The 25,444-nt window shown below is 37.3% G+C and overlaps 1 protein-coding gene across 11 annotated transcripts in view; it reads right to left on the reverse strand.

Moving 5' to 3' along the window:
• The window catches only part of CadN (neural cadherin), a 192,759-nt gene that overhangs the window by 163,671 nt on the left and 3,644 nt on the right, over positions 1-25,444 (reverse strand). For all 11 annotated transcript variants that reach the window (XM_088036180.1, XM_088036176.1, XM_088036178.1 and 8 more), the window contains exons 2-3: positions 20,645-21,219; positions 19,708-20,512 (exon numbers count right to left, since the gene is read on the reverse strand). In XM_088036180.1, coding sequence (XP_087892306.1) covers positions 19,708-20,512; positions 20,645-21,193 — 1,354 coding nt within the window. In that variant the 5' untranslated portion in view covers positions 21,194-21,219. The remainder of the gene's footprint in view (positions 1-19,707; positions 20,513-20,644; positions 21,220-25,444) is intronic.

Raw genomic sequence — 25,444 nt, forward strand, 5'->3', positions numbered from 1 at the left:
CAGTACAACAAAATTTAATTTTTCTATTTTTTCCGAAAAAGTCTCAACGGTTCTTCATAATTTATACCTAATTGTCTAAGAATCCGTTGATATATTTTTCATATCAGCTCTAGTTTTTATGATTTTCAATTGTTTCTCCAAATAAAGAAGCGATGTTGGAAACAAAAAAAGGAAAATCAAAAGTCCGACTGTCCAATTTAATCAATTTAAGTGTAGATTTACGATTTTCATCGGTGTTTAGTCTTAATCATAAAATTTTACATGTTTCTTGAGACCAATTTTTGCGTTTTCGACAATTGTCACTGCAATCTTCTAAGCGATGTTGCTCTAACTTTTAATAGCATTGTTTATAGAGTAACATCGATTTTGAATAAATTGGAGAACTTTAAAAAAAAATACTAAAATACACCATTTTTTTACAGCTGGTTTAACCTGAAATTTGACAATAAAGTTGCTATTTTTTCGACAACTAAAGCTTATCTTGAAAAACCGATTACTGTTTCGTAATCAGAACGCCCTGTATATTATTGGAAACAAAAGTACTGTTGCGCAGTGTAATCAATCAAAAATCACAAATTTTATTGCAAACTTAACAATCGATTCTTATGGACCACAGAAGGAATAAAACACAATAGCGTCAGAAAAATGAAATAAAAATGAGTAGTCCCAACGAGAATTTCTGAGATGAGCCAACAATGGCTTCTGATTTTTTATCAGATCGATCGTATAAAGCAAAGGACAGTAGCAAAATGGACACATTCAACACGAGGTTATTAAAATTGTAATAAACTCGAATTGTGTACCTGGCAATTAGGGAATCAGACGTCGTTTCCGAAAAAAGATTCCCTTGTGTTCTCATATGAAAAATTTCATTACAACTCCATGAAAATTTCATTCGGAATTTACAAAGGCCGCGATTCAACTGGGGGCGATATTACGCTACCGCTTTTAACCTTTTCTATTGTTTCATTTGTGGAAGTTTTTAAGTGATCCAAGATTTAGATATTCAAAACAAGTCCTCGAGTTTAACCAAATTTCAGTCCATTTTCAGAGTAACATTTCCATATCGAGATACGAGTCGAAAGACAAAATTTAACGGGCTATTATGAGTGTAGTAAACATAAAGAAGACGGTAAAACCTGGTCATGTTTTATAAAAATGACACAGTCGATTAAACGCCGCTGCATATAAACTTGTAACGCATTATAGCACATGATAACCTTTGAAAAGTCCCGAAAGTCGCCCCTCCATTGATTTTTCAACAACTACAATAAATTCGTCCGAGTGTTCGATCTTTTTATATAAAATTTATGGAAACCAATTAACATTCTAATAAATTTTCGTCGGATCTTTTTAACACTTCCATTCGGACCCAGATTTATCGTGTAACGCTTTACATAATGGAGCGCTTGTTTTTCGAAAATTATTCGGTCCCCTGAGAGCTCGAATAATAAAAACTAATGAAAATAAATATTTCCCTGCCACATTAAAACCCGGAGAACGATTATGCATGTTTTAGTCAGAGTACAACTTTCCTGCTGCACTTTTAACAGGTTCGAAACACCTCTAAATGGTGAAGTTTGCCCTCTCTGCATTAAATTAAATTTTATAGTTCGACGCTCGTCTTCCAAAGAATCGCGTTAGTTCTGTCACAATAGATTCGTTTCACAACGCAAATTCTCCTCTTTATGACAACCACCTTCTTTTTTTAGGTAAATGTATGGCTGTGTCGAGTGCCAAGGTGATACTTTAGCTTGGAAACGAGACAGGATGACTTACAAGTATTTAATAACCGCAATATAGCGCATACGGAAACGCCGCGGCGACAAATACGATTTCACCAAGCTTCGTGTTACCCCTCTGTATTAACCGGAGTGGCTAAAAAGAATTGGTCCTTGGAGTCGGATCGACCTGAATTATTAAAACGTCGACGTTTTCATTTTTGGGTGCGAGTTTCGCTTTGTCGGTTTCCCTCCTGCTTATCGCATGCATGCGTGTACTGGAAGGTGGTGATTATGCCCTCCTTCAAAGTAAACTTTATGACAAATCGATAGAGCGCAAGGACGGGAAAGTCGCAATCACAGTCCCGTCGGAATTAAATCGTGGGTTAAAGTCTTCATTATCAAATGGACACGCCATTTCGTGATCAGACGGTATGCACGTTCTGACTTCTTTCAAGTTTGATCAATAAAAATGGAAATGCACGACACCTTCGGAAGAAAATCTCCATATGATTTATGGATTTTGTTTAAAATTACACGTTGCATTTATAAAAGCGGTGCAGCAACAGACGGGAGAGGTTAATTTAGGGTACTTAAAGCAATTGCAAGCGCTCCACTACAAGAACAAGCTCAAAGACCTGACTTGTTTACATTCCGCATGTGGGAAGAGACTGTTGGCAAAACAATTTGTAGGCATCATTATAACGGAGGAGCATCGCACCGCAATTTCCATACTTGAGGTAATAGTTCAGTCATCAATCAGAGCGTCGTTGAAGGCTCCAGAGGAAAAACTTGATTGATTTTCATAAGGCACGCCGAAGAAAAAATTTTTGAAGGAAATTCACAGGACATCAACTTAATTCGTAGTTTTGCACCGGAAAAGTTTCTACACTCGACAGCGGCAGTTCCTAACGGAACCACGACAGCAGAAATTATTTAAAATAGACGAAAAAAAAACAGTTAATGAAGTTTATTTCACTGCTTTTTCGTATAAATTTGTTTCTTTTATTTCAATCTCGCAATCTAGAAGTAAAATTAGTTTTATTGATCCAATATGAAAATGAGTCGATGTCAACATTGCAGATGCCAATTCCATTGAAACAAAAGAATGACAAGGTAATTGGAAGAATTTATTAAATGGGAAACGCGCATTGTCTTCGTTCTTCTATCTTACAATAACTCAATCGACACTCATAGATAAATAGGTAGTTTTCAAAGTGAAACCATTCTTCAGATTCCGTATAACATTAAACAGAAATTTGAGTTTTCTTTAGTGCCATAAACACTGCAAATAATGGCACATCTAGTCTATTGCACTTTTATTGGTAATGGGCTTCTACGTCCTTAAGATTTTACAGTAGTTTTATATACAGTCGGTAAGAAACATTCTACATCTGATTCTGTAATAAAACATGCTAAAAAGGTATTCTGCTGTGACCAGTTATGTCTCTGGTTTTTGTCAGAAGCGCCTTACATTAATTATAACAGCCATTAGATCCTATTAAATATCGTCATAATCAAACATTAATCATCTCATTACCAAAGTACGGAACCGGAGATATTCAAAATTGATATAATTCCAGTTGACAAAAAAAACTAGGCAACTAGAAGCATTAGTAGATACCATTTCAGTAAAAACTACGTTTGACTCTCATAAAAAAGCTCTAATGAAAATAGTAAAAACATTCATTCGTTCCACTTTTCCCCTGCACTTACAACTGTTTTTTTATAGTTCTAGTGCAGAACCAAGCCCAACACCTGTCACTCGACCATCAACACACCTCTGCAAAAAGCAGCGGAACCGAACGATTCGGTGCTTGTTCTGGCGTAAAACAATACAATATTCATTGTTCGGTCTAAAGCTTGCGGATCGAATCCTCAACCAGCTGTCACGGAAAGCATCTGCACAACTCGTTCAATACAGAATTGTTTTTTAACTTTTAGAGCGGCTGATTATCCTCCCGGAAAACATCTTCCTCGAACCGGAATTCTCGTCATATCGTCGTGAATTTATAGTTTTTGTTCGCATTAGAACCACCCGGAGTCGTTCGTCATCTATCCCGGAGGATAAATAACTTAACAACTGACATAAAAATGAAACGCTCAGTATGATATGATAGGGGGAAGATGAAAGCTTCCGAAATTGGTGGAGTGTACGGAACTCCGCTATTCTGCTGTAATGTAGAACGAAAAACATGCCGATGGAAAATGCCACCCGATGCGATCACATGATTAGTTTGTGATTCGACTAATGATCGGTTTTTGCCTTGGAGGTATTATAATTGTTGTCTAAAACTTCATTGTCATTCGCCCGCAAGACATTCTGGTATTTAGCAGACAATGGATGCCCTCGTTACGTCAAGTTGTTCATTTTTTTCCGGGCTAATTGACGATATCCAATACATACAAATGGCATATTTAGATTTTATAGCATTGTTAGACATCGATTCGAACAACATGTAGAAAAACGATGTTATTAAATTACATACATGCTAGACGATCATTAAGCTCTAAACAACTACATTTCCATTTCTACTTGTGATAACATTTTTCTGAGTGAAATAATTAAAAATCTATTGAAATTACATTACCAGTGATCGATGGATTCGAAAAATTTCAGATTCCAAACTTTGAAGAATTTTGAGTTTATTTATTGTCGTTCATTAATCCCCGGAAATTTTTTACTACCGTTTGTAGAATTGCTCATGACGTATTGAAATAAAGAATGAAAACGTTGGAATCCTTCATGGAACTATGTGAGTGAAATCTGATAAAATCGCTTGAAAAATGCATAAATCTGTATTAAACTTGCCACGAACGAATAAAGTGTGGATTTATCGTCGAGATAGTACAGGGTGGTCGGTAAATAGGCGAATTCCGAAGCGTCAGTCACGGAAATCCAGTGAAAACGAGTAATTTTTATCAGCTTGACCTAATTTTATTCCGGTGAGTTGAAATAGCGGCTATAATCCAAGCCGGAATTGGCACAGGATTGACCATTAGACGAAAACCGAACTCGGTTTATTACACCTGAACTGGAAAGGAGTGGTAACAAGTGAAGTTGGGAGTTCATGAAGCTTGAGTTGCCATGACGACTTCATCCGACATCACAACTTGGTGGAAATGTAATGGAGACGAAGTTGGGAGAACGACAATTTTGCCCAATTTGCCAATGCGATGGAAAACGTGCTTGAGATTGTAACCGCATACAAAAGATTTAAAGAAGATCCACTCTGAGATGAGAGCAAGGCGACGAGTAACAAAAATTACCTTCTTTAAATTAACATAACCATAAAATGTATTTCACGGGGAACGAAGAAAGAGATCTCAATTTTAGCTAAACTGTCACAAATTTCAATGAAATCTAAACGAAACGGTTTATTGTATGTTAAAAGTGATCTCTCACACGACATTTAGTGCAATCGAGTGAAATATTACTCAGCTTACTTTTTATGTACTCTTTGAAATCCACTGACTCTAGATCCTGAAGCATAAATTATATTTATTACAATGGTGATAGTAATAAATGCCACGAATGGAATTGATCGATCAGAAAAATAAAATATTCAAAATTTATCATCACAATGCAGCTTGTCCTTCGGACGAGAAAATCTGCTCTTTCAATGGCTTCACACAATATCTGTCTTTTTACCAAACGAACGAACAATACGGTCAAGGATTAGTATCGACGTGTTATTTTTGTATTTCAAACGCTTGAAATATTATTCTTGGATAAGATAATATTTCATGCTTCTTCGTGAACCTGGGAGACACCCAACCAATTATTATTGGGTAATATGAAGCCCAATTGCTTTGAAGTAAACAATGCCTGTAGCTCAATATGATATGACGTGAATGGGAATAGAACAAGCTTCTATCACTACGTTAATAAATACAACAGAGGGTTGGGGTGAAGAAATGAACTTCTAAGTTAATATGGCACCCCTTAATTCGCAGACTATAATAAAAGCCCCAAAATAAAAGACACGGCATGCTATATTAAATTTTTATCCCCAAAGGAAAAGGTAAACTCTAATATTTTCAGTCTTCTGACTTCATCACTTTATTATTACATTTCAACTAATATTTAACTTGTAAAAAGTCAAACAGTGTTTTACTTTATTTTTATATCAATTACTTGACTCTGCCATGTTGAAACTGTGACAGATCCTCTAAGCCCATCTACAATTTATGGTTTCAATATATCGGAATTGTTATTACAATAAATTCCGAGTTGTCTTTGGCATAATAGCCTTTGGAACATTGCACATACTATGCAGATATGGCTGGTAATTCTATTATCATTGACACCGCACCATGTAGCCCAGTTCTCAATAAAAACGTCAATCAAATTTGAAATTCTGCTTCACGCACTGCAAATTTTCACAATAACTGAATAAACAATATTGTACCCAACAATGTGGTTATTTGCTAAGTTCATTTTTCTAGCTGCTTCGTGAAAATATTGCAATAAATAGCAAAGTAAATTTTAGTTGTTTATTGCTCAAAGCTAACACTGCATTACACGCACAAACGCTCCAAAACGGAGCTTCAATTAATTCCATTTGAGAAGTCACGTTAACCAGTTCCCTCCATGTAGCTCCATCAATTCGCAATTTCGCCATTGGCGCCTCTAGATGATATATAGCTGTCACTAATCCATCGCACGCAATCACCTTTGGCGGCTCTTTAATACGTGAAATTAACCATTTATCAAAATACCTGAATCTAATAGTGCTGATAATGAAAGATCTTTTTCAGGCGGAGGCGCGCTGCCTCATTTGTTACCCTTTACCCGTGCATCCATTTATCACCGTCTTCTATACAAAAAGCCCAACGAAAGCAGAAGAGTAGGCAACATAATATTTTCTTGTGGCATCGAAAACGCACTTTATAACGCTTCCATTGACACTATAATCAAGTATGGGCCCGACCATGACCATCACAATAAAGCCCACGATGCGTAACGTGGGGTGGAATTTCCACGAGGGTGCGCACCCTTACTCATTGTCTCATTTTTGAAAAGCAAGGCCGTCTGGCGATATATTGATCACGATGAGAAAATCGCACGAAATACCAGTCTCTCCTGTATTACACAAAAACTACTCCAGTTAAAAAGTAATTAAATCTGATTCCGCCATCCGTTGTCCCCGCTTCGCTTTAACAAAGAATTCCTGATCATTTATTTATTAAGGAAATTTCAGATGCGCCTGTAATGCAAATTTCTTCTATTAATCGAGTGCAAATTTAAATTGGTACAACTAGAGTCGCTGAATTAAAGTTTTAATTAAGTGCGTTACGGTGGCGGCGACAAAAGTCGATAGTGTTCGCCACCCTCGACGTGTCATTTGCACTTTCCCTAAGCCCGTTTCAATGCCGCTATTGAAAGGTCTCAACTGAAAGCAAATTGCTGGACCTGCTCATGGCTTGTAAACTTGGGTGCGAAAATTACATGCGCTGTAAAAATGGCTGTTCAATATTATTGTATTTGCAGACAATGCCCAAACATGACCAGAAACTAAATCAAAGGGTGCTAAAAATAATAATTTAGATTAAACTGAAAGTTTTTGTGGATCAGCATCTGTTGCTTTTTGTTGAAAAAGGTTTTTGGATGCTGTAAGAATTTTTTGGGTTGGAGACTTTTCCTCGTAATTCATAAATAGCAAAGCAAAATTAAATTTTCAATTTTCCATCAACCAACCAGTCGTTAAGTTGCGTTTTTTTGGCAATACGTTTATTGTTTCATAAAATAGTTTATTGTTTCATAAAATAAACACTTCAAAATGCGGATGCCATTCCGTTGGCACGTCACCAAGTTCAAGTTCAAGTTATTCATGTTGTTTAACAAATTCACAGCTCAATACAAATCTTGGCAAAACATGTGCACTGTCCAAATAAACTCCGGAAAATCCGGAGCAACACTAATCACTCTGCATGGAAAAAAGAAAAAACTCCTTGAAGAACATGAAACAGCTAAATAAATTTATATTTAATTACTATTCAAGTTTGTAGACTTAAATCCGGTGGTAAATCCGGATGCACCTACGTATTCCAGATCCGACCACGTAATAGCAGCTCATATGTAATCTCAATCTCGTAATCTCCGTGCAATTACCATCGTGAAGTGTATCTGTTCGTTCCGCTGGGTGATTAATAGATATCGAACTTTTGCCAGAGTCCGATCTATGTAAAGTGCGGCATCCACGATAGCGTTTCCTTGCAAGTGACGTGTTCTTTTGGTATTACGGCACGCGGTGGCCGGGCGTGGCGAAAATCAATATAGCACGCAGATAGCAGTCGACGCTCCAAGAGGAAAGGAAAACCACGGTCTCGACGTACATCTTCAAAAGTACGGGGCCTTTGTTTAAGCCGGAACGTCTTTTTCGCAAAACGTGATTTGTGACCGCAATATCAACCGAATCGATTCAGATTTGTTGACTTTGGTGGAACGCATTATCTAATAAATAACCGAAAAACAGTCCGCTTTGCTATCATTATTTTTGTGTCGTAAATTTTGGCGCGGGTCCATTTTAATCCGTCTACTGCAAGCGAGGGTGACAACCTTTAAACTTCACCAACAACTTTAAGAGATAAATCAACGTGACCGCGGATTTTTTATGGATTTTGGCAATTTCTTATTTAACGAGTTGGCAGTTCTAATTTGTTTTCGGAAAGCGTCGTGCTATCGCTAAAAGAAAATGGTTTTTCTTTTGTTAGCTTCTTTTCTATTGTCGGAAAAACAAAGGCGCTTGCGAATTTGATTGATACGAAATTATGCAGACGGTGCTGAGGAGAAACTTGACTCGCTGTGTATAACCTAATTTTCATAATTAATCAATAGAAAATTCCGTTGATGAAGATAAATCGAACTTTTTTCACACTACCGATTTTTCGCGTCTTTTTGAACTACTTATGGATTTATTTATTTTTAATTATAGTCTTTTGTATACATTTCACCGGAATTTTATTAATATTCATAGCTACATTTAAAATTCAAATCCGTGGAATATTTTTAGCCCCGTGCTCTAGCACGCCAATCCTCCGCACAATGACAAAATTCGGTTATTATTTTAGATCCGGTTAATTAAACTCCGACCGGAACATCAAACTGATCCTTCGGAAATAAGAATACAAGAGCCCCAATTAGAGCAACCGGACACTGCCCCAATACAAAACGTGATGGAACTATCTGTTTACTAAGAAGACAAATGAAGCATTTAATGGTGTTGTTGTACCACTCGTGGATCTTTGATCTCGCGCTTGATATAATCCTCTTAATTCAGACACTAAGTGCTATAAAAACAGTTATGGTTATTATGAAAGACAAATAGCCCGAACGCAAATGCATCACTTTGTTGCTTGCAGGAGGGCTCGCTAATGGACAAAAAATTGGTGCCAAATTTAAACAGACCGCTACTTTTCCCATTAAAAATTTGACATGGACCCCTTAGGACTCCAAGTTTCGTTCCGAGCAAATCCTTCTTTCAATAATGATAGTAATCATTTCAGAGGAAATAAATCACAGTTTTTGTTTTCTTTACATTAAATCAAAAAGAAAATTCCATCTCTACGTATCCAAGTGCAGCCTCCCTCCCCCATCCCGGATATCCAAAACAAACACCAATCAACCAATCAAAACACTGCTCCTCCATACTACCACGCATTTGCACCGCCACCAAAATTTCTCGGACTTTCTCAAAATTACAGCATCCAGGGAAACTCTCCCCAATGATTGATCGCATTGGATGAATCACTATGGGGACGGCGAAACTCGTCTTCGAGGGGTAAAAACAGCAAATACCATTTGTTATCGACCAGCCAATATTTCATCATTACAACCTGAACTTCGGTCGATCGATTTCTGATCTGTAATTGCATTGAAACGACGCTTCTGAATCAGTGGCCGAAATCTGGACGGAGGGTCGTCTCTATTGCCTATTTGGCTTCGGAAAGTGGTCGATTAAAACCGCGACAAGAACGAAGCTTGTCGACACGTTTTGCTAACGGGCCAAAATTATTGTGCTTGGTCTCAGAATTATGATACTGGTTTGGTAATTGAAAAAGTTTCGGATTTGGGCGGAAGTTCGGGTTTAATTGAGGAATTATGTGGGGTGCATCTGAAAGGGTGTGAAGCCGAAAATCGGCGAAAGATACGCTTGCAAGGGAAAGAATGAAAACTGGAAATGGAGGAAGTTAGCGAAGTGCAGAAGCTTCAATGTGGAAATAGAACACAATTTCCCTTTTTACACTTTATAAAAATTAAAACACTGAATTAAAACAAAATTAAGGTTAAAAATCGAAGAACAAAAGCTTAAAGCAATTAGTCAGTGTCGCTTTAAGACTTCCAATTATCATGAAACTTAAAGGTCTGAATTAAGGTATCAAGTTTATAAGTGCAAATTAAGCCTCATAAAATGTCAGCTCGGTATTAGTCAGGTTTAAAGCTTTAACACGTCAGAGAAAAGACTAGTTTTGGCAGAATTTCAACTGAACCTAAACATACACTGCAATATCAAATTTAATGCTAAAGTGAACAAACAAATTTCGCTTTAAAGCGTCAAAATATGGCGGTGTGGAGGCTCTTCAATTCAAAATTGATTGCCTAATTTGCCATTTTAAAACTGTTTTCATATAATAGGCAGAGCTGTCACAGAATGTAAATATCAAAGGTCAATTACATTTAAAATGTTTAAAACACATTTCGATTAAATTATTTATTCGCGTTTTTAACTCTTTTTCGCAGGCGAGCCGATTTTATTATTTCTAATAAAATTTCTTACATTTTTTCTATAATTGTATACAAATCAACTTGAATCTGTGCCATGACTTGCACCGACTAATGTAATGATTGAATTACAAACCAAATAATTTGATATCGAAATTCACATGCCATCATATTTATCTATCGACATATCGTGTAACTATTGTCAGATGATATTAGATCGCGAATTCATAAATGAAATCAGATCTTTGAACATTTTATTAACGCAACAGACCACTTAATTTGCTTCACCTTTGTGGTTTCCATTCTTTTTTTTTGTTGAATTTAGACTAAAATACAATATTAATATCATATTTCAATAACAGCTAAAATGAAAGGAAATGTACAGCATTCTCGAATGTCGGCGAAAATTAACTACATAAATAAAATAACAGAACGTGTTATTTCATATCCTCTAATTTGACTTCAGTGGATTTACAAAGAGTATTTTACGCAACCTCTAATTCTTTACAACCTGAGATAACACGAAAATCATAGAAGAGAGAAAATGACTGTTAAAATATTGACATACTGATTTAGAAACGTAATGTGTCGGAGCAAAGTTTAAATTCGAGTTATTATACCATTTTCTCTTACACCTCTTGCACCCCTTGTTCTGTTTCTTAGTAAATTAATGAACAAAGTGAGTAAACTTGCGTAATTAACGTCTACTGTGTTTCCTCAATCTTTTTATTTTGTTTGCCTTCAAGCTCATGAAGCCTATCTTTAGACCGAAATCCTTTCAGTGGTCATTCTCTACCGAAACAAAGTAGAAGAAATAACAAATAAAAATAAACAATTCACAAGCCAACATCTGAGAAATGAATGAAACGACTTTTTGATGTCGAGTAAACGTAAGCAAACGGCGTTAAAGGTAAACACAATGAGTTGGAGCACAAGTTGTGTAGTGAAAATAACTCTCTCCGCGTTATGCCGACTATTTGTCTTCGCATAGATTCCGCGTGACGAAATAATTAAACTCCAAAGCTTGATCTTGACGCATTTTTCGTTTACGCGAGGTGAGAAAATTTATGTGGCACCCACGCCGCTGTCGCCGTCCTCGAATATTTATTAATTGTGATAAATACTCATCTCGAGATTTATAGTTTTTTCCCTCGTCCCTATATGGTACCCGGAACGACGATTAGGTGTCATAATTAATAGCCCCACTCCAGCGATTTGTCACCTTTTTCCTTACCCGAAAAAATGTCGTTGAAACGAATCTCTCTCCAACCTATCGTCAAATTTACTTATAATGACAGCCTAAACTTTGTTTTTTCGAAGTATCGCTTTCTCAAATGGCGGCTAATATGAGAACCGTTGTTTTCTCGTTTTGTTCATGAGAAAACAACTTTTTCATTAATTGAGGAGAAGAAAAAGTCGTCACACTGCTGCTATTTCTGTACCGAAATAGACGATTATGGTAAAAATAGATGATCGAGTCAAACCGAAGCCCTGCTGTTACGGCGGAGAGAATGGCGACGATTACCTACATATGCAAGGGTGGATTTGAGGGGGAACGAAATATTTTCCAGAGTTCGATCGATAAAGTGAGTTTCGAAAATTCCACATAAGATGGGAATTGTTTGAACCTTCAAATTATGCCCGTTTCCATATTGTCGGCTTAGTGCTTATTTGCTCCTACAGAATTTTAAAGTTTTGAGATATTTTAATCATTTAAATTTTTTTTAAACGTACGACAACATACATATAACTGAGTAATTAGTTGCCGTTTGAATTTTTGAATAGTCGCCAGAGAACCAAATTTTTGAAGGTTTGGAATAATTTGTGCTCAATATCTCGTAAACAACGACAGATCGAAAAAATAACGGTTTTCGCCATCGTTTTTCTCGCAAATTTTTAGCTAAGAAATCGTTCTTATATTTTCCAAAAATCAAAAATTATACATCATCTTATGCAGAATTTTCCGCAGATTTCAAATCTTCTTTCAAATTCAGATCATCAATTCAATCGATGAAAATTTTTCAATTTTATTTTTGAAGTAAACTTGCGTTATTATACCTCATTTTACGTAGAATTTTGCGGAAATTCCAAATCTAGGCCCGCAAATTGTAGGATTTGAAAAGAACAAGTTAGTTTCTTAAATTACTACAACCGCTTCATAATTTTCTAAGCAGCTTCGACGAGTGCTAGGTTTTCTAGCCAATCTTGAATCTTGATATTAGAGGTTTTTAACATTCTGAATATTTTTTTTCAAAGCAACACGCACATGTAAATGTTCGTTTAATCTAACTAAAATGTGTTTTATACATACATTACTCCCGCGACCTTCAAAATCCAAACTACATATAATTTGGTAAAAATTCTAATCAGTGTCTATTAATTTTCGTTATTTGCTTTATTTGTAAAAATCTGCTTAATTTCTAGTTTAACCATTATAGAAGAATAAACTCAATAAATTATTGCTGAAGCCGTCTGGACCTGCTTACCTTACAGCATTCCAACAGCTCTCTTTACTTCCTTGTCACTGAGTTTTGCGCCTGCAACTGATCTTCACGGCAACATCAATATATTGCTCCAGTGAATTGTGACTAAATTTCGTATAATAGAGTGATCGAACATTATTAAAATAGTTTTAAAATGAACAAAATAAAATTTCTGATGAAAAAAAACAGTCTACAGAATTTGACTATATTCATTATAATGAACTTGTACTTTGCAAAGCTTCTGACTTCATGTAAAAACGCGATTTCCTTTTAGCACGCGACATGCTCCGGAAGAAATGGCGCTATATTTAAACCCGGCGTTGCAACAATGACAACAACGTGGGTGGGTGTGTACATCGAGTAAAGCAATTTGTCAGATAACATCAAAATTAAATGCACGTGTGCTTCAATCCTACCACATGTCACTTTTAATTGTGATCGCATTATCAAGATCCTAGGCTTCGATGTATTTCTAATCAGATTGAGAGATATCAGGATGCACTCAGACCTATTCGGGTGCACTTGCATCGCGGTGTGGTCGTTATCTACCATCTTAATGGTTAAAATGAGGAATGATATATGGGCTGGTCGGTGTAATGGGTCAGAGGTTCTTAGTACGGAGGTTAGAATGTGAAGGTGTTGAAAATGAAGCTGACCCTTTGGAGAGGAGGTGAAGATTATTTACTTCTTTGTGTGTTTCTCGTTTGACAATAAAAGATGATTTAGGGTTAGAGAGGTGTCTTTATAGAAACCCCGGCAAATTATATGTAATGGCAAGAGTTCATATTGGGTGATTAATGTGAAAAAGCCTAGGTCCTAAAGTGATGACTAAATCTAAGGGAGAACCTGAGCTGCTTTCAAAGGAGAGGTTTTTTGTAAATTAACATTCCAGATCTGATTGCCTAAACTGTTTTAAAAGATCTTTTCAGGAAGAATCAAAATAAGTTTCGCACCTATAAAATTCGTTGCTAAATAACTTAATTGCAAAAAAATCAAAAGTCCTGTTAATTACAAAAAGTGTGTTTCGTGCATAGTTTCCCTTCAAATTTCGTAATCAAAACTTTCCAAGATTCCTCCACTTCCAGAGCTCTTAATCAAATTACAAAATTAATACTAACCCGCAACTGAGAACAATCTTCAAATCCTTGCCTTAATTAAGAAAAAAACCAATAAAACAATTCAGTTAAAATCCTCTTCAAACTTGAACAGACTGAAACGCCGACTCTGCGAAAAACCTCTCCTTGCAAAAAGCTCTTTTAAAGTGTTCTATTTTGTCCCCGTCTCCCCTGAAAATTAGCTCTCCCAAAGTGGAAACGTCCGATTGTAGGTCTTCCTTACGTAAACGTAGCACGTCGGAAACGTAGAAACGTAAAGTTGAGAATTGAATTATCCGCATTAGGGTCCCGCCGTCTAGATGTGCATTGTGAAAGTCCAGTAAAAAGCTCACAGTTGGAAAGTTGAGCTTTTCGCCAATAAATTCGTTTGGTGCGCTTGCCCGCCATCCAAATAAGATTCCTATAATAAATTGCGGTCTAGCGAGAACCAATAACACGGTTTCAACAAAAACATGGCAACTTGGAGGGCATACGGAATGAAACAAAGTACGTAATAAACAAGCACTTTTATTGTTGTTATATATTTGGGCGGTAAAAAATGCGGGATATTTCCGCAGCCGTTGTCGGAGATGAAAAGGACACATCGTCGAGCGAAAAAAAAAGGAGCAAATTAAAGCTTTTATCTTGTATTCATACAAGTCCTTGCGTTATAAATATCTATTTGTTGTGGCTGTTTGACGTTGCGGGCAATAACACGACCACATTTAACATTTCGTGATCGTTTTTTCTTTAGCTTGCATGATTAAATTAAGGTGTACGTTGCGAGCAATCCAGCGATACATCATATTAAAAATTAATTGCGTTGTGCGATGCTACCGGTAAATAATTGAGAACGTGGAATTACGAAGTTCAGACACGTGAAAACTAAAGATAGTTTGTTGTAATAACGAGGCTCGACACCAAGGGGGGGCAATTAATAAATTTTCCAAGAAACCAGCGGAATTTCGGTTTAACTAACTGGTTTACAAGCAAAAAGTGTGAATTTGAAATTTATTAAGTAAATAAATTGTCTGGTAGGTTGTGTGCTTTTGATAAATTCATTCCTGCTAACGGATTTTTCTAATTTCGGTATTTATGAGACGTTAATGGAATCGTTTTGTTTAATTAATCGATGCTAGTGGGCTAAATTATACTGTTTATGGATTAATCGATGTTTAAATCTCGCCTCGATTTCAAATTTGACTGCTTTGAAATATTCGAGTCACTGAAGCGGTCTAATTGCGGTTAATTGAGTGAAAAAGTTTGGAATTTGTTGAAAAATGTTCTCAGTTATTTGCTTTGTTAAATCTCACCAATTAGTGTCAGGCGAGAGCAGCCTTTCAGCGAGATTTACGATAAAAACAAAAACATATTTCATCGACACATCAAATTTTTATTAAAACTTTACTACTTATTTCGTGTTTTACAGGGCTCGCGCCCTTAAATCCGTATTAAGAGTCTCCATCTTTTGAAACTTTTCCTTCGATGTCCTCAATTTTCTCCATCAAAGCGTCGATTTTCGAAAATCGCGAGACAATTGGCCATCGTTCTCCCATGATGGCGCCGCTGTCGGTTTCGAATCGCTCATATTATTCACTTTATCGCTTCGAATAATGCGAAGTTCTTCGCGCCGGAAGGCGATAAATCGACGGCGCTTTATTAGGATTGGCGAAACGGATGTTCACGTGCTTGGGGCAAAAAAGTGTAAAATTTGAGATTTTATTAATGCGGAATCCACGTAATTGCTGCGAATGTCGAATTCTCATCGGAAAATTTCTGAGTTTGCCTTGTATCTAAAACTGATAAAAAATCGTTTACGATGGGATCGCTTACCGACAAGGGATAACCATGAGAATTTACATTTTTTGAACCGGAGAACTCATGTTTTATGATGTACTGTCGACGCCCGGGAATAATAAAATAATTCTTGGGAAGAGTTTTTTGTGGAAATTTTCCAGAGAATATCGATGTGGAATTGACAGATGGGAGGACTGAAGTTTTTTAATATCGCACCCGCCGTTTTGGAGTCATCAAACTGCAATAATCGATGCTTCTGACGAAAAATACAAAATCCTTATGGAATACGTAAAACTGAAAGTCACCGGAAAACTCATGAAATGTCTTCGACCATCTGTCCGACTACAACAAATTAATTTTATCTGATTACCTGTTTTTCTTCTACAAGAAAAAGTTACTTTTACGGCCGATCATCCGAGCTGTAAAAGTAACACTTGAGAAGAAAGGTGCGTTGGTCTTAATTGCATTTCAGGAAAGTTAAATTAAAGGAAACGTATCGTAATGAAACAACGCGATATTAATTTTCATCTCATTTTTCCTGAAAAGTTTAACCCGAGAGTTATAATCAGAGAAGATGTAAAATGAATATTTTGTTGTAAGCAAAAACAAGCTTTGAATAAAATTTACGGTGGTGAAATTAACATCCATGTATTTGAATATTTAAACAAAAATATACAGCGGCACGATAAACAAGATAAATATAAACATAAACGTCAATATTTTCATTTTGTAAAAAACATGTTTTGACCCTTCGATATTATTGAAGGAATTCAACAGGAAGTAATTCCCTAGACTTTGGCTATACATGACAAATAAGAATTTTATTTGAAGCCGAAGTTCCAAAACTATTTGGGTCTCATTTTACGTCCTCGAGTGAGTGTAACACTCTCAATAGCTCAATTTACATTTGGCATGCTCTATTTTTGCGCACATACCTAGAACACATCCTTTGCGGTTTAGATCTTATTATAATATTATTATTGTAAAGCATAATACTGCTACAAAGCAAAGTTGGCTCAAGTGAAAGCTTTCAAGTGTCTGCAATCCCACTTCAATAATTTCAGTACTCTCAGAAATAGACATGTCAAAATTTCATAAGATATATTGCACATTCCCTCATGTTGTTCATTATTAGACAACATAAAAAATAGAACATCCCTTGAACAAATTATCCGGTCTATGTATTTAAACGACGTTCATATATCTTCTCCATTTTGGCGACCAATAAATAAAAAGAGAACGCCCACCAAGAAAGAAATTGTCCAGCAAAAGTCGTAATTAAATGCGAAATCCAATTTGCTCTTTCCGTTCGTCTATAATGGATCGCCATTTCTTCGAACTCGATGGATCTTTTTATTTTAATCGGATATTCGCGCCAACATTGTCCATAAAACCGATTGAATTGCTTAATTAAACAAAATTCACCCTTCTACCATCTTTTATAAAAAGCGAACGAATTCCGTCTAACTTGAGTCAACCGCATAGCTTCCGGAAAGAAGATACGTTTCATGATTCGGTGAGCTTCTTCGTAAAAAACTAGTTATGTTTTTAAATAAAACAGTCGAATTCCCACGCTCGAAGAGTTCAAGACGATTTAGTAAATGAGGTTAGTTGGAGTTAAATATTTATGCAAAATATTTATTCCGCCTGCTAGGTGTATATTTTATTCGGAATAAATAGGGCCATGTGGCGCAACTAAATATGATTGGAAAGTTGGAAAATAAAGCAGTTGTTTGAAGTATCGTGTCGAGTGCTTTTCGCCGGAGTCGTGCTACAAACTGCGCGTGGGAGGTTAAGGATCCTTTCGTCTTCTTGCTTGCAGAAAACCGGAGAAGCTATTGAGAAAACTACTCTATTTTCCTGGATAACAATATCCAAAACTTCTGACGTACAGTTTATATGTATAGCGGCCGCAGGTCTCAAAAGAAAAAAGAATTTGCATATGCCCCCGGCAGCTTTCAATCAAGACTGCATGCTGGATTAAATTTCAAACCGACCTTATGTTCCTTGTAAAAAATTGGGTGTATTCTCTCTGGCAGCTCATAACTCACCCAGAGACACATGTTTGTATTTTTTATTTTTGTGGTATTCCGATTGCGCTGTTTTTTCCCAGCACCTGAATCGGCGAATAAAAATGGTGAAAGGAAAACAGAAATAACAAAATTAGATAATGACTCGCTATAATTTTAGACTGGCGGTTATTACTCCACCTCTCAATGTTTATTTTAATCGGAACGCTAGCAATCGCGTTAATTTTGAGAGAGTTAATTTGGGCCGCAATCCCGACCGATTAGAAAATTATAATTGGTCATAAAATCGGCGGTATTCTTTTGATTCAAATTGGCGCTCCGTTCGTGAAGGCATTTTCAATAGGAAATGAACCAAACTGTGGGAGAGTAATTGAAACTTCCCTGAAATACTATTCATGAACATGATGCATATGCGCCATATGGTCGAATTAGCGATGGATGTGGAACAATAATTAAAAACGCCAAGACAATAAAACTTTTCCGTCGAGTAATGAATATTTAAAATGTCACCGAGGATCGTCGCTTGTTTTAATTAGGATGGCGACGGGGACACACAAAAGTCAATTTCATGAAATGAATTATATTGTGCGCATTTTAAATTAAAAAATACGAAGATGGGGGACGAATCTCGGGAAAAATTCGCCTTACTTCTTTCAGTGAACACGTTTCAACTGCACTACGGCCGTCTTCAGTGACATTAGTTTCCAATACATAATCCAATGTGAACCCAATATTGAGTGTAAAATGGCTCGAACTGAGACTATATTTGTGAGTAAATACGATTTGCGAGAGACGTTAAACAATAGGGAAATTGGCAGTAAAGCAAATGCAACAGTAATGTGACAACACATAAATAAAACAGTGGATCGCATTAAGGCAAATTGGTTCTAGCTGTCTCTAGGAGGCTTCAGACTTGAGTGTGATAATGCTAACCTAAAAGAGTGTTCATAAATTTTAAAACAGCACTTAAGCGATATTGAAACTGGCACTGAAATTACAACTTAACAAATAGATGCGATATAATTTCATTTTTATTTGCTAATGGAGAAAAAAAATATGTTGCAATTTGCGGTTACAAACTAATTCCGTAATGAAGAATTACCTTGAAAAGAAACTGACTGTACCGTAAACATAAATAAAAATGGAACCGACATTCATTTTGTCCATTTTATTAAAAAAATATGCAAATTTAGCGCTACATTGTTCACTCTGTATTTGAAACGTTCACGACCGGTTTTTGCACAGCAATTTTACTGTAAATTAAAACCCTTTCACAGGTTTATTAATATTTAGACAATATTGTTCAAATCAAATAGAATCGATAAAAGTTTGAATTTCATTCCACGAAGAAAAAAGCTTTAAAGTGAGTATTTCAGGTTCGACTTGCACTGTTTAATTACAACTGCAATAATTATTTATTCCACAAATGCCGAAAAAACCTCATAGAAGAACGAGCTGCATGTGAGCGAACTTTCGCTATGAGCTTTTGGTGAAAGTACCGTACATGATCTTTTATACTGCTTTTTCTATTATTATTGTTTTTATTATTAGAAAAATTAGTAATGTTGTCAAATAACTGTTGTTATTAACTTTATTACTAAACGAATGTCAAAGCCGAAAAAGGATCAGTTGAGCCCCAGATGAAACATTTTATTGTTGGAAATAAAATTTACTACATTCGTATCGATTTTCGATAAATTATATTATTAAAGTCAAAACAGCACGAACGACATTAGCACAAGAAACAACCTCAACCTAACAGCAGCACGTTTTTTATAGTTCCAGTGCTGCAGTTTGTCCACCAAAAGAAGTAAGATTCTATTAAATCTACGTTTAATAAATGGATAAATTACTTACCACCTTTATCGGAATTGGTGATGGTAACCCAAAAATCAATAGTTTTCTCCGGTCCTAGTTCTTCGTAATCCCACTTCTTCTTTACTCGAACAGCACCATTAGGATCAACAGTGACCCAAGGGTTTTCATCCCTAATCTTAAACGTTTCCCTGTCGGTTTCCTTTTCCAATTGAAAAACATTTCGTCCTTCAGTGTCACCGTCCGATTCCGTAAACTCGATCCGTTTCGTAGGCCTCACAGCTCTCGTCACTCTCCTCTTTCCTCGATGCAATTCCCGTTCTGCCAACTCCTGAAGATCTAAATCCAACTCGACTTTCGACGACTCTGGTGGTTTAAACTTGAAGAGAACTTGCGCGGGTCGTGGAGATGTCCTACTAGGAGTCCGTATATCGTGCGCTTCTACTATGAGCTCCAAATCAACCTCTTCGGAAGGTTCCTCGCTTAGGAGGAGATCTCCAGTTTGAGGGACAATCACGAGGTAGTTGGTTGGAGTGGCAAGTTTATAAGCGATTTTGTCGCCGTCTGCGTCGGTGGCTTCCACCTTCCCGACGGAGGAGAAGCGTTTCCAAGAGGTGGTAACATTGTCTCCTTCGAGGGAATCATCTCCGACGACAAAGCGATACACTTTTTGGCTAAACACAGGACTGTTGTCGTTTTCATCTTCGACTTCGATGACTACGTTGCTGACGGCTTTGTTTACTCCAATAGGATCGCTGGCTTGTATTGTCAAAACGTATCTGTTGATTTCTTCTCGGTCGAGGACTTGAGAGGTGACGATATCCACGCCGGCTTGATTATCACTGACCTGTGGAGGGTCGTTTCAGCGTTTGTTGTCACATTTATCCACCAAGAGAGAATTCCGCAACTGGAAGGTTACCATTGCGAAATTCTTTCTTTCGAGGAAATGTGTCTACAAACGGCGACCTCCTATACTAACCGTAACATTCTGAAGAACATCTCCAGTCAAACTATGTCTTAATTCGAAGGCTTGCGCGGCGTTTCCACCGATGATGCTATACGTGATGGGCACCGTCGTCAGTCCGCTTGCGGCCTGTAACACCGGTAACCCTTCAACTTTGGTCCCTGCTGGAGAGTTCTCGGTCACGCGCCCCAACACCTCATCACTGTCCGATTTAAAACTCAACATGTTCCGTCTGTCCAACACGTACAACTCCAACATGTGGGTCTTAGTGGTGTTGCCCTCACCCTCCAACACCAAGAGATCGATCGGTCTATTGACTAACGGGCTCACGTCCGAAACAGTCATTATCGAACCGTCTTCTAACATCGTGAAAAACTGCGAAAAACCCGAATCGAGCAGCCGATAGTTGAGGCCGCTGTTGTACTTCTTCACACTGTAGCCTGGATGGGCATCGTGAGGAATCACTGACACGGATAAAGTAGAGGCTATCCACATTGAGACCAGGAACGCCAGAGAAGTGGCGCCCATCGCCACGGAGGTGGCTTCCATCGTGCTGCGCCGCATCTCACCGCCACATCGGAGTTAAGGCCCTGTAAAGTGAAAGAAAACCAATAAATATCTTTTATTAATCCAACAATCAATAGGTGGTCAACATTCTTAACGGAAAACTTACATAAAAGAATTTAAAATGAAGACCGTTCTAAGAACGACCACTTGAGCAGTAATACACAAATACCATTAAAAATGAAAACATTCATTCATTTTCTGCTGCTCGGTTCTACACCATTACCTTTTCCCCATCGACTAGGTACACAGAGGCGGCCATAGATCTTGCGTCGGCCTGAATTTTGGACAATTTCATGGACAATCAAGCCCACCGGTAAAGTCCGCTTTTGCGCGCGCTAACGACCAAATAATGGCCCGAATTTATTTAGAACAACTTTATTGACTTCATAAATCAACGTCGGGGAAGTCGCCTCCAGAAATTATACTAGATACCATCTGAAAAAAAATCACTCGTGCGATTTGCAAGCTGTGGCGTAATTTACGACTGGATTATATCAGTTCAGGTTCGATTTGTTTTTAACAGACGGATCTGCAAAATTTACAGATCGAGGGTAAAGGCGCATAATTATTTTCCAAACGATTGGAAGCTGTCCGCATTGTTTGTCAAGTTCGTTTATCACGTTTTGAAAATGGTGCCAATTTAATTCATTATGAGGATGTCTGTTTGCGGCTTTTTCGAAATCAACAAGGTAATTCAGCGAAATTTGATGTCAGCAGCTCGTTTTGAGATCAACGCTCCGTTTAGTTAACAGTTTCCAGGAGTACGAGTATTTGTTTACTTTCAAATACTAGTAGCGCTGACGGGTGATGAGTTAATAAAACAAATGAATAATTAATAATAAAACAATGTAACTAGTTTTGTGAACGTTAAATAAACAGGACCATAATACACGCCATTTTATTTTATTAAATTTCTGCGAGTTCTTGAATGTTCACTGTTTGTTTTCGCCACATTATGCCGGCGTGCCTTCCGGAAAAATAGCCCAATAAAAAAGTTTCCGAGATGTTAAGCGATAAGCGGCAAGAATTAATTCGACATGATTCTAGAATAAAATCTGGATGCGAAAAAAACAGTTCTTGGATTTCTGCGGACATGTCAATCCATCATTACACTCGCTTAATCAATTTTTCGAACACAAGTGACGTTGATGAGGGAAGATTAAACTTTGCTCTTAATTTGTTTTTCAATTAAAGTGAGTTTTTCTCCCGACATCGATCCGATTGCTTAATCCACTAATCTGATTGGTTTTTTGACATTTGGGAAATTGCCTCTCACCATTACAGCTCGTGCATTATTAATTCCCCAAACGAACATTGCCATAATTATTTCGTCGTTCTTGCTCCTGCAATAATTGGAATTGGAATAAATTATCTAATGTAAAGCCATAGGGTAGAGTACACGACCTTGGTAAATACTTTATGAGAAAGCAAAGCAAGACAGTAAATCCCACAAATGAACTGGAAGCTTTTTACGTTCGCTAAGTTCCCATGAAGACGATTGATCTCTCCCGTTTTATGTAAATTTTTCCCGGTTTCGATTTTAGAAATCGCTTAAATCCACTGCGCACAGTAAAAGACAAACATGGATAATCTGCTAGCGGAGGGGTTGTAATTGCCTTCGCCAGCCTCATCTCAATGTACACTTAAGGAAAAAAATCGACTGCTTCGCTAGAATATAAATTTTGAGTTCGTTAGCAATTGTAAACTGCCAAGTTCACCATCAATTAGGGACAAAATAATGCAAATGAAGCTGCTTTATTTGATTTTTATCCAGTTCGGAAACGAGATTTGTTTTAACCACCTATCAAAAATTCGGAAATGTCATTTTTCCTGCTCAGAGTTTACCGATTTACAAAGGAGCAATTTTAAAAATCAGCAGAATTCGAAAAGGATAAGTTTGATACCTGTAGTGGATACTTTTTTGGCGCATGCAAAAAATTCTCTGCAGGAGAAATGAGGTTGATTCTGAACTTCAAAGGTAGAAATGTCGAACTCGCATTGTTCCCTTTTGCAATCGATTTATCAGAAATTATTGATTTCATAATTTAAGTAAAAATTTAATTAGCGTCGAGGTGAGACTGATGACCACGACATAACAGAACTACGCAAAAGTTCCCTAGGAACGAATTTATATGTCCGTGAACGAAATGGATTTAGTTTCATACTCATTTCTTTAAACAGTAGGTACGCGCCACTGACTGGACAAAGAGCCTGCGAAAACGTCCTTATTGTTTGTAGTCTGTGTAATTAAAACTACATTCCTCTGACGTTTCGTATATCAAAAACGGAAGAATGTTCGTCGGGACAAGTTATTAGTTCGAACCGCGTCAGAAAATTACATCAAATCTGACTAATTTAAGCTAAATTTACAGTAAATGTTCCTTAAATTAAATAAGGTAGCTTTACTTTTATTACAAAAAGGTAGAAATCTTGTCTGTTTTACACAAAAAGTAGAGATTTGATTAACACCGTATTCGCGCTCCGGCTTCATCTAAACAGACTTTAGGTGTCAGAACTAAACATTCTCGCATTTTTTCTTGCGGATTAAAAAAAGTTTATTGTGCTGACTGAAGCCATCAATCTTGTAATTAAAAACATTTGCAAAACTTTAGTTCGGAGACTTTTATTCACTTCGCACATTTTCCTTCATTAGGCGCCGTTTAACGCAGCCCGCCCTTGGAAACAAAAATACAGCCAAACTTTTTTCCGGCTTCTGTAGAAATTTCCGGTTTATCCGCCTCACTGAGCAGTGTGCATTTCCAATGCTCGTGCCACTAAGATCCAAATTAAACAATAGATTCTCCCGGCAAGCCGATAAGAAACCCATTAAATCAGCTGTATGCATTGCCAGAATGCGAATTGCGGTTTCACCGCAAATTCATCAGTGCCGGCGATTCGAAAAGGACAAATCTGAGCATGCATTCCGAGCATAATTAGATCTGCCCCAAAAAGCGAATTGTGCAGGATCAAATCGTCGCAACTAGCACGCAATAGAAAACAATCATCCTGCATTTACCAAGTCTGCAGTCATTATGGTGGGGTTAAGTACGAACCTAAACCATTTCCGGAGCCCGGACGTGGCAGTAAACATGACGCAAATTAGATTTGTTCAATTTCGACAATTAGTTTCATCGCTGCGAGTGCGCCCTCGAAAAAATCGACGAAGCAAATTAGGTGAAAGTGGACGAGCGAAAATCAATGTTTTCGGGAGGGTACGATAACTACCTGAGATAAAAAACGATGCTGGGGATGATAGTAGTCGTGGGGTGGAAATGAGACATGTTCGAGTTATCAAGAGATATTTTCCTAGTGGAGGTAAATAAAAATCTTGCAAATTCAATTTTAGTTTTATAATGGAAGATGTATCGAATGTCTGCAGTCGAGTCATGCATATAAAGGGTCTGTGCATCTTTCTATATCCATAACACATAAAATCAAATCAGAATATTTGGGGAAAGCTCCCGGAATCATAAATCAATTGGAATAAATTATATTAAAACAGGACTTTAATTGAAGAAGCTTGGAGCCGCGAGCTATAAAATGTTTGGGAAGCTCTTGTCCCATCGCAATTGGGATTCTGCGGATAATTACTCATTGTTCGGTGGGAAACAAACCCATCTCCGCAATTATCGTTACACAGACGTTACGTCCATTAATTCCTTCGTCACGGTATCCATCATAATGTAGTTAATGCGTTTTTGCCCGACCGCCATCGAAGCCATAAGAGACTGTTAAATAATGAAAGTCCGATCGATCCCAATTCGTGTTTCCTGTATAAACGGAGATGCACCTCTTTGTTTGTCATACTCAGTGATTCCGAATAATTGTGGCAACAATCGAAATTAACATCCTATTTGTAGAAGCGGGAACCAGGTTGACAAACGGTGCGGCTGCAAAAACCAACAAAGAATGGCCGGGAATAACCCGACAAGATTTATTCTTGTCCCTTGTTGGCGTCCCCCTTTCTCGGTATTCTGGGGCCGTCGTCGCTCGAATTTTTGCCTCATCGTTGCGAAACACCCAAGAATCGAAATTTTCGAAAGAAAGAATTATTGTAGGGGTAGTTTTGATAGCGCTGCATTTATCTTACGGAATTTGTCGCTTTGCCAACAACATAATTTCTGCTTGTCCTTCCCAGGAACGTCATCCACGGATTATGCAAGTGCATGCCGACAAATTTAATCTTTGCATAAAGCGACAAAATATCCTTCCTTTTGTCTTTGCTTATACACTAGCTGAACACCCTCA

Source organism: Gnatocerus cornutus, chromosome 5 (assembly GCF_029298725.1).
Source record: "Gnatocerus cornutus isolate USDA-ARS CGAHR chromosome 5, icGnaCorn1.1, whole genome shotgun sequence".
In the NCBI taxonomy this organism is placed as follows: domain Eukaryota; kingdom Metazoa; phylum Arthropoda; class Insecta; order Coleoptera; family Tenebrionidae; genus Gnatocerus; species Gnatocerus cornutus.